The sequence below is a fragment of the Pongo pygmaeus genome, chromosome 9, assembly GCF_028885625.2.
Source record: "Pongo pygmaeus isolate AG05252 chromosome 9, NHGRI_mPonPyg2-v2.0_pri, whole genome shotgun sequence".
NCBI lineage: Eukaryota > Metazoa > Chordata > Mammalia > Primates > Hominidae > Pongo > Pongo pygmaeus.
The window spans coordinates 18,078,232-18,088,570 of NC_072382.2; the positions used below are offsets into that span (position 1 = coordinate 18,078,232).

The 10,339-nt window shown below is 50.8% G+C and overlaps 1 protein-coding gene and 1 non-coding gene across 2 annotated transcripts; both read left to right on the top strand.

Moving 5' to 3' along the window:
- The first annotated feature begins 13 nt into the window (after nt 1-13).
- SSRP1 (structure specific recognition protein 1) lies at nt 14-9,895 on the top strand. The gene is made up of 17 exons (XM_054438340.2): nt 14-192; nt 676-848; nt 1,265-1,450; nt 2,372-2,477; nt 2,763-2,953; nt 3,057-3,287; nt 3,426-3,529; nt 3,632-3,760; nt 4,023-4,244; nt 4,989-5,061; nt 5,487-5,625; nt 5,778-5,823; nt 7,454-7,583; nt 7,999-8,169; nt 8,365-8,453; nt 8,993-9,179; nt 9,404-9,895. Exons 2-17 carry the CDS (start codon nt 795-797, stop codon nt 9,473-9,475), a joined length of 2,130 nt encoding a protein of 709 aa, XP_054294315.1. The 5' UTR covers nt 14-192; nt 676-794; the 3' UTR covers nt 9,476-9,895.
- LOC129009179 (small nucleolar RNA U13) lies at nt 6,952-7,054 on the top strand. Its single transcript, XR_008492710.1, has one exon. It is a non-coding gene; the product is annotated as a small nucleolar RNA U13 (small nucleolar RNA).
- Nucleotides 9,896-10,339: the final 444 nt, after the last annotated feature.

Here is a 10,339-nt window from a genome sequence, read left to right on the forward strand (position 1 = left end):
CGGCTCGCGTCTCTCTAGCCAGCTCGTCCTCTCTGTGGCCTGTGCACGGCTTCCGGTGGCGGGACGCGGGGCCGCGCACGCGGGAAAAGCTTCCCCGGTGTCCCCCCCCATCCCCCGCCCCGCGCCCCCCCGCGTCCCCCCAGCGCGCCCACCTCCCGCGCCGGGGCCATCGCGAGGTTGCAGCCTGAGGAGGTAGGTGGTGGTCGTCCCCCGGTCCCAGGAAGGCAGCTCCCCCACGGGACGCTCGACATGGACCATTCCGCGTTCGAAACCGCGGGGAGCGGGCGAATCCATTCTGTGGGGCGGGGGTGAACCGTGGGTCTGGGGCCGCGGGGGTGGTGGGAGCGGTGCGAGGGAAACCGTGCACTCTGAGCTGGATTGGGGCGCGTGCGAGGTGCGGGCTCCGGGCAGACCCTGGGGTTCCGCTGCTCGTTGCCATGGCTCCCGCCGGAGCGGCCAGAGCGGGCGTCAGGTTGGGTGTCAGCGGTATTCCAGGCCCGGTTCTCCACCCGGGCCTAGGCCTGGATCCTCGGGCACTGCAGCGTCCGTCTGTAGGTTTCCAGGCAGAGGAAATCCTGAGACATCCAGGCGCAGCTGGGAGTTGCTACCTGGCTCCATCCGTGAGCACAGCGAGGTGCTATCTTTCATGCTTATCTGTCTTCCTCTTGAATTCAGATTCCCAACCTGCTGAGCATCCGCACACCCACTCAGGAGTTGGGGCCCAGCTCCCAGTTTACTTGGTTTCCCTTGTGCAGCCTGGGGCTCTGCCCAGGCCACCACAGGCAGGGGTCGACATGGCAGAGACACTGGAGTTCAACGATGTCTATCAGGAGGTGAAAGGCTCCATGGTGAGAATGGTTTGGACAGTTGATACAAGTAGAGAGAAGGAAGGAGGGTAGAGTTTTTGTCCATTAATGAGAGCTTGCTTTGGTAACGTTATCTTGGAAAAAGACTCAGTATAGTGTGTACCTAGTGTCTCCACCAACACAAGGCAATACTGAGAGATAGTCTCAGAGTTATAGGGACCGTATATGCTGTTCAGTTCCCAATTCCTGTTTTACAAATGAGGAAACTGAGAATCTGTTAAGGGTTCTAGATATCAGAGTCTGGTTTAGAATCTAGACTCCTTGGCCCCCTCAGCTGTTGCTCCTGCATTGATAATCTGGCCAGTCCACTTGCAGCAGGAATGTGTGTTAGGTAGAACCGTAGAACCCAGGACATGCTGTGTACTGTCTCCATGCATCTGGGCCTGCTTTTCTTACAGAATGATGGTCGACTGAGGTTGAGCCGCCAGGGCATCATCTTCAAGAATAGCAAGACAGGCAAAGTGGACAACATCCAGGCTGGGGAGTTAACAGAAGGCATCTGGCGCCGTGTTGCTCTGGGCCATGGACTTAAACTGCTTACAAAGAATGGCCATGTCTACAAGTATGATGGCTTCCGAGAATCGGTGAGATGTCCCATGGCTATAAACCTCCTTTTTACTGCATCATCTTATTTTAATCTTCTAGAGACTCGAGGTTCCTTCCTCATGTAACCCTGTGATTGCTAGTTTGGGCTCCTTAGAGCAGGGCTGTGAGGCCATCAGGCAATCAGTGTTTGGCTTTGAGCGTTGAAGTCTTGTGAATTTCTGTGTGCCTTGACTCCAGAAGATTTTCTTCTGTCTTGATTTAGATAGTAGTTTCTGCCTGTGGCTTTTATCAAGGTTCAGAATCTTAGCTTGATGTCTTTGTGTGTGTTTTTTTTTTGGTTTTTTTTTGGGACAGGGCCTTGCTCTGTCACCCAGGCTGGAGTGCAGTGGCACAATCTCGGCTCACTGCAGCCTCCGCCTCCAGGGCTGAAGTAATCTTTCCATCTCAGCCTCCTGAGTATCTGGTACCACAGGCACATGCCACCATGCCCAGCTGATTTTTCATAATTTTTGGTAGAAATGGCGTTTTGCCACATTACCCAGTCTGGTCTTGAGCTCTCAGACTCAAGGGATCGCCCACCTTGGCCTCCCAAAGGGTTGAGATTACAGGCATGAGCCATTGTGCCTGGCTAGCTTGATGTCTTAAAGTGTGGGTTTTGTTTTCTATTTTGAACTGCTTGAGTTAAAGGCTTTATTTGATTTTAATTTCCATTTTCATTAAAGTAATACCTATGCAAAGTTTATAAAGTCAGATGGCCCATAACCAGGAATGTCAGATCCAGTGGCTAGAAGCAACCGCTTTCAACAATCTTACCATCAGCTGGGTTGCTAAGTCAGCATGGATTTCTTATAAAGCCTATTTGAGGCAGTTTCTCAGAAATAGATAATCCCAGGACATTCAAGTCGGTGTTAAGGCCACCAGGGTTTACTGGGATTGTGCTTTCTTCTCTCCACCCACAGGAGTTTGAGAAACTCTCTGATTTCTTCAAAACTCACTATCGCCTTGAGCTAATGGAGAAGGACCTTTGTGTGAAGGGCTGGAACTGGGGGACAGTGAAATTTGGTGGTGAGTCCTGGGGAAGACTGAGGTTTGGGGAGGAAGATAGGGCGAAGGGTTTCAGCCTTTTACTTGTTTTGCTCTTTTCCCTCTGCCACTGTCTCTGGTTTCCTATCTGTTTGCATGTTCATCATGTGTTTATTGAGTACCTACAGTATACGGCCTGGGGTTGGGGTTACAGTCTAAACAGACTAACCGCAGTATCGTGTCTCTGTGGAACTGAGTTTGGTGGGAATATTGCTTATGCAGACTTAAGGGGAGGAGCTTGTGGCTGGATAAGCCCTTTCCTCACAGGGCAGCTGCTTTCCTTTGACATTGGTGACCAGCCAGTCTTTGAGATACCCCTCAGCAATGTGTCCCAGTGCACCACAGGCAAGAATGAGGTGACACTGGAATTCCACCAAAACGATGACGCAGAGGTGTCTCTCATGGAGGTGCGCTTCTACGTCCCACCCACCCAGGAGGATGGTGTGGACCCTGTTGAGGTGAGGCTTCCCCTGGTTGCCTTGGCAGCAGATGGTGCTGAGCAGGCGTTGGCTGGCCTGGGAGTAGGGCCTGCTGCTTGGTTACCAATGTGTGCTTTTGCAGGCCTTTGCCCAGAATGTGTTGTCGAAGGCGGATGTAATCCAGGCCACAGGAGATGCCATCTGCATCTTCCGGGAGCTGCAGTGTCTGACTCCTCGTGGTCGTTATGATATTCGGATCTACCCCACCTTTCTGCACCTGCATGGCAAGACCTTTGACTACAAGATCCCCTATACCACAGTGCTGCGTCTGTTTTTGTTACCCCACAAGGACCAGCGCCAGATGTTCTTTGTGGTAAGCAGAAACCCCTATGGCCGGATAATCCTGGTTTTTGCCTAAGTGTTAAGTAGATGGATCTCACTGGTGTGCAGAATTCTATGTTGGTTAATTGCAAGGTGTTGTAGAGTGTCAATTAGTACTCTTCCTTACTAGATCAGCCTGGATCCCCCAATCAAGCAAGGGCAAACTCGCTACCACTTCCTGATCCTCCTCTTCTCCAAGGACGAGGACATTTCGTTGACTCTGAACATGAACGAGTGAGTGTCTCCCTGGACTCGTTTCCTGCCACTGTCCAGGCAGGAGACAGGTGTGCCATTAGAAGGCAGTAGTGTTGTGACCTCACCTTGCTTTCTTTGTAGGGAAGAAGTGGAGAAGCGCTTTGAGGGTCGGCTCACCAAGAACATGTCAGGATCCCTCTATGAGATGGTCAGCCGGGTCATGAAAGCACTGGTGAACCGCAAGATCACAGTGCCAGGCAACTTCCAAGGGTGAGAGTGTGGGCCTGGGATCCTGCCCTGCCTGGGTATGGGAAATGCCGTGTCTCCTTGGTAAACCCTTCCTGAGATGGGAATGCAGCCTGTTAGAGGCCTGGAGGGGACCTTGTGTCACAACAGGTGTCAGCACCTCTGTCAGAACAGCTCAGTGAGGTTTACTTAGTCGAGGACATGAGCACGCGTGTCGCTGCTGCTAGATATGCCCTTTGCCTCTGCTGAGGTTGGCACTAACCAGGCTCCCTGCACCCTCTGTCAGGCACTCAGGGGCCCAGTGCATTACCTGTTCCTACAAGGCAAGCTCAGGACTGCTGTACCCGCTGGAGCGGGGCTTCATCTACGTCCACAAGCCACCTGTGCACATCCGCTTCGATGAGATCTCCTTTGTCAACTTTGCTCGTGGTACCACTACTACTCGTTCCTTTGACTTTGAAATTGAGACCAAGCAGGGCACTCAGTATACCTTCAGCAGCATTGAGAGGTGAGAACCTCCACCTGTCACTTCCTGGGCATCCTGGTCCCGAGCCAGCTTTGTCTAGGAAGGCTGGCATGGCCTGGGGCACTCTCCAACCCTAGAGCAGAATTCTTCTTTTGCTACATCAGGATTTGGTCCTTTTCCCTGGAGTGCTCAGACTTTAGAAACCTCTCCGTTGCTTTCTTTCTGGTCATTAAGAAAACAAAACAAAACAACAACAAAAAAACAAACTTCTTCCGTATTCTGAAAGCTATATGTCTTCACTACTGGTCTTTTTTCTCCTCAACTCCCCACCATGATGGAAATGCTATCTCTTTCTTTCCTGGAATGAGCTTTGTGCCTGAGAACATAGCGGCTAATGCTTATTGAGTGCTCACTGTGGACTAAATGTTTTATAAGCATCTTCACGTGTAATCCTCATATCAACCTTGTGAAGTATGAAAAAAGATGACCACATCCCCTGCCCCACACTTACTCCCCTCTGAGCTTATTTGGTAAACAGATGCGCACCGCTCCCTGCCTTTTCTTTCCCAGAGCTCTTCAAAGCCATGCAGTTCTTTCAGGACTAATGTCTGGCTCTGGCTCTGCCTTACTGCTATCCTCTGGGGGTTTCTAAGCTGTTGGGTTGGGTAGCATAGTCAAGAGCTCCAGGCTCCACAGTCTACCCCAGCTCTTGGAATCAGAACATTGTTTAGTCTGCCCCTGTGTTGGCACTACCTCTCTGGTAACATGGTGCATGTCCCCTCACAGGGAGGAGTACGGGAAACTGTTTGATTTTGTCAACGCGAAAAAGCTCAACATCAAAAATCGAGGATTGAAAGAGGTACTTCTGTGTAGGGAGGATGAGACCCTCTCCTGGTCTTTCTGTAGGGGAGAAAGGGGTGGAGATTTTTTCCGGCTTCTTTTTCACTCTTTCTTCTCTTTTTACCCTTATAGAAAAAAGAGGTGCGTGTGACCCTTTCCCCCTCCTGGTGCAGGTTTCCTCTGCATGACCTTAGACCAGTCTATGCAGCCCCTCAGGAGCCCCCAGTGGGGCTGGGAGAGGGAGGGGCTTGGGGCTTGGACTAACCCAGTTGGCAGGAAGTACTTGGGCGTAGGCCCTGCACGTTGGCTGTGTGTGGACAATCCAGCCCCAGGTCTGCTGGGAGCTGCTGCTCTGACTTGACAGGCATGGGGGTGTGCTTTTGAGTGTGCAGGGATTCTGGCTCGAGGGTGAGTTGGCCCCACTGTGAACTCTTCCCTGGCTAGGGCATGAACCCAAGCTACGATGAATATGCCGACTCTGATGAGGACCAGCATGATGCCTACTTGGAGAGGATGAAGGAGGAAGGCAAGATCCGGGAGGAGAATGCCAATGACAGCAGCGATGACTCAGGAGAAGAAACCGGTGGGTTAGCCTCCGTGCTGAGCACGAGGATGGTCAGACGCTCCTTGCTGTGGCCCGGGCTGGACTCACCCTTGGGCCAAAGCTGGGTGCCTGGGTGAGGTGGGGGGATTTCCATTGGGGCAGAAGCTGATGCATCCTGTGCCCTTTTTCAGATGAGTCATTCAACCCAGGTGAAGAGGAGGAAGATGTGGCAGAGGAGTGAGTTTTGGTGGTACCTTGTGGGGATAAGATGGTGACCCATAAGCTTAAGGGACCAGAAGATTTCTGGACATTTCTCAGGTCCCAGCATTAGCTACTGACCCAGAATGGGAGAGTGACTTCCAATGAGGTGATACACGAAAATGTTTTGGAAATTGTCAAGGGCTTTGTAAGTGCAAGGCATATTTTGAAGTCAGAAAAGTATGGTGGGGTCTATGGCCATACCACCCTGAATGTGCCAGTCGGGGCTGGTTCGTAGTTGGATGAGGAGAGAATGGGAATGAGCTGGTGCTTGCCACTTACTTGCTGGGAGTTGTCGAGTAAGTCATTGATCTCAATTTCCTCATCGGTAGAAATGTAGTAGTACCCCTGCTAAATTGGTTAAGACTTTCTGTTAGCAGTGTCAGAAATGTGACTCACTCTCACTTTAAAAGGGAACATATAAAAGGGAATTTCATAAGTTCATGTTACTGCGGAGTTTGGGGATTTAATTGGCTTCAGACACTACTGGATTCAGGTGCTCAAATCTATTTCTTCCGATTTCCTTAATTAAAAATAGGTTTACCCCATGGGGTGCCCAGTGACTCTCAGAAGCTCAGGGCAGGCTTAATCCTACTGGTTTAGAACAACACCAGAAGTGCCTCTTTTGGTGAACAGCACAGTGAACACAGTGGTTACCTGCCCCTTTCTAGCCTGAGTTATTAGGATGGGCCGGGGTCTGATGGGCCAGAAATAGGCCAAGTGCCCACCCTTAGAGCCTGTGGTTGGGGTAAGCCCTTCCTGAGTGGGGGCAAGGTGGTTCCCAACAGAAAATTGGGACTCTGCTCTCTTACTCCAGAAGAATTGTAAAAGAATGTCGGGCAGCAAAAAAACACCCAACAGGAGTCCACTAGTTCAGCCTGCCACATGTTTATGAAGGTTTATGAAGGTTTAATGAACAAATACTTGTGAAAGTGCCTTGAAACTGTCCAGCAGCATACAGGTGTAAGGTAGTTGCATTTTTTGAGGAGTTTCAAATATATCAGATAAGACTGTCAATTATAGGGGTAGGCACTGGGTTGGACTGAAGTTGGTTTTCCTCTTTTTGTAGTAACTGATTATCTTTTCATCAGAAGACTGTAGGGGCCAATCCTTTTGTAGTTCACAAACATAATGGTTGGGTGTTACGTGCGTGTGTGAAACGTGCCACCCTCCAGCCTTGTTATGACGTTGACACATTACCCATCTGACAAAAAAAAGACAAAAAAGACTATAGGGTAGATTAAGGTGATTACTCCGAAGGAAGTGGTGAAGTGAATTTGGGCCATGTTCCAGGCATGAATGAGGCAGCGTTTCTGCCTGTGGTGTCCTGGGGATGGACTAGGACCTGGTTTGGCTCATGGATTTGTTTTTCATTCATTAATTCCGATCAAGTAACCAATTGCTGTGGCTGGGTCTGGAGAGGGCATGGCTGAAGCCACCTCAGTGAATGCGAGGAAGCAGTGTTGGGGATTGGTGGTGGATACTGTCCTCTGGTCTTCCTCCCTTGCCCCTTTTGGGTGGGTATCTTTGGATTTGTCTTCCTCCTGTCCTGAGGCCGTGGGGTCCTGTCTTCCCTCCTCAAGTCTAAGCCTGGCTTGTTCTCTGGCAGGTTTGACAGCAACGCCTCTGCCAGCTCCTCCAGTAATGAGGGTGACAGTGACCGGGATGAGAAGAAGCGGAAACAGCTCAAAAAGGCCAAGATGGCCAAGGACCGCAAGAGCCGCAAGAAGCCTGTGGAGGTGCAGACTGTAGATGGGGGGGTGCTGTGTGTGGTGCAGTGGGCGGGGGGCGTGGGAGGCATTCTCTTTACCTTCTCCTCTCCACCGCCAGTAGGACCTGTTCTTCCTTGGGGCTGTTTTTTATAGCCAGTGATTATAGCCTTGAGGGGTATCTTCTTGGAAATTTTTCTCACTAGCCCTGAGATTAATAAGCTTCTGGAAGGTCTGAATTAGGAGATGGGCTTCTGTCCTGGTAAGCTAGGCACTGAATTGCAGAGGGGAAGGAGATACTATCCTTGCCCTTAGGGAGCTCTCGTCTCGCCTGATGCTATTTAGTCCTCCACTTTTTCTCCAAGTTAAATGATCTAAATAATTTATTTGGGAAAATGTATGGGTTCTATGGGAAATAGCTGAAGGCATTTGGGTTCTTATGTAGGTGAAGAAGGGCAAAGACCCCAATGCCCCCAAGAGGCCCATGTCTGCATACATGCTGTGGCTCAATGCCAGCCGAGAGAAGATCAAGTCAGACCATCCTGGCATCAGCATCACGGATCTTTCCAAGAAGGCAGGCGAGATCTGGAAGGGAATGTCCAAAGAGAAGAAAGAGGTGAGTAGCAGCAGAGGAGGGGTGATGCCTCTCATGGGCTGGCAAGAGGCGCTGTCTTGGGGTGGCGAGTCTCATGACTGATAGGGGAGCAGTATGAGCCGTTGGTGGGACTTTCTGTATCGATTTTGCCTGCATCAGGGGTGAGGGGAGATGGGAGAGGTCTTACTCTTCACTGTTTGTGTGTGTGTGTGACAGGAGTGGGATCGCAAGGCTGAGGATGCCAGGAGGGACTATGAAAAAGCCATGAAAGAATATGAAGGGGGCCGAGGCGAGTCTTCTAAGAGGTGAGTGTCGAGAACACGGCCCAGTCACTGATTTTTGTGGCGGACTTTTTTTTTTTTTTAACAGGCTGAAGTTGAGCATTGGAAAGTTAAACACAGCAGATATGCTTCTGACTGCAGTAGGGTAGTGCTTCTCAAACCTGGGTAGGCCATTGCCCAAGTATGGGTGACACGATAGGGCATTCAAGTCACTGGGGAAATATGGCCTATTTTCCTGGACCATTTTATTTGAAGGTATGGGGGAACGAAAAAAATAACTATTATGGAGTGCAGTGCACAGTTTGCATGAACTCTAAAAGATAAAGCAAGAAATGTCAAGTAGGTTTTGCATATGGGGCTGCTTTAGGCTGTGCCCTCTGATTCCTCTGGTATACTCATGATACTCTCCCTTGGTGCCCTTGAGGCTGACACAGCTATTTACGTTCAGAGCGAAATGGGCCGTGTGGCTGGGATTGGGAAAGGCCTTGTTAAAGCTGGAAGAGGTTTGGTCATGGTAATGGGGGACCTGAAGGCCCAGCTCCCCTTCCCTCTTGCCAATACAGGGACAAGTCAAAGAAGAAGAAAAAAGTAAAGGTAAAGATGGAAAAGAAATCCACGCCCTCTAGGGGCTCATCATCCAAGTTGTCCTCAAGGCAGCTAAGCGAGAGCTTCAAGAGCAAAGAGTTTGTGTCTAGTGATGAGAGCTCTTCGGGAGAGAACAAGAGCAAAAAGAAGAGGAGGAGGAGCGAGGTGCGGCAGGAATGTGGGGGCTGTGGGCTGGGCAGGGTGAGGGGCATGTGTGTCTGTGTGGGGTTGGTCTGTAAGAGTAGTGAGTTGGAGTGGATGGTGGAATTCTGAGGTTCTGAAGGTGGGTGCTGTAGTTGGGGGCGGTAGGGAATTGCAGGCCCGTCACCGAAGAGTGGGTGGGGCACCCATGACTCCAGCTTTTCCCTTAAGACACCTTTGGTTTTCAGGACTCTGAAGAAGAAGAACTAGCCAGTACTCCCCCCAGCTCAGAGGACTCAGCGTCAGGATCCGACGAGTAGAAACGGAGGAAGGTTCTCTTTGCGCTTGCCTTCTCACACCCCCAGACTCCCCACCCATATTTTGGTACCGGTTTCTCCTCATGAAATGCAGTCCCTGGATTCTGTGCCATCTGAACATGCTCTCCTGTTGGTGTGTATGTCACTAGGGCAGTGGGGAGACGTCTTAACTCTGCTGCTTCCCAAGGATGGCTGTTTATAATTTGGGGAGAGATAAGGTGGGAGGCAGGGCAATGCAGGATCCACATCCTCATCTTACTTTCCCGACCTTAAGGATGTAGCTGCTGCTTGTCCTGTTCCAAGTTGCTGGAGCAGGGGTCATGTGAGGCCAGGCCTGTAGCTCCTACCTGGGGCCTATTTCTACTTTTATTTTGTATTTCTGGTCTGTGAAAATGATTTAATAAAGGGAACTGACTTTGGAAACCATGTCCTCATGCTTTCTTTGTAGCCCTGGTGTGTTGCTCCCACTTTTATTGGTGGTGGTTACTGCTCTGGTCAGACTGGGCAGGGCCTTCCTGGCCAGCCGGGAAGCAAGTCTCGAGGTACATCCTGTTCTGTTCCCGGCTGGACAAGCATTGGTTTTCACCCGCCTCTGCCCGGATGGGCCACCTGAGAGTCTAGAAATGAGAGCTGATCTGATTAGGAAGTCTCTCCCAGTTACACTCCATTAGCCAACCAAGCTAGGGGGAGGCAGCTCTTGGCTGCATCTTTACCTATGAGTCAAGGGTCTTTCAAGGCTTTCGATAATGAAATCAGGATTGACTGTCCTTCCCGCAGCCGGGGGAGTAGAAACCTGAGCCTGGAGAGTCGGGGAGGATGAGCGTGTGTGTAGGGTGGTGGTGGTGGTTGCAGCCTGGTGGTGGTGCA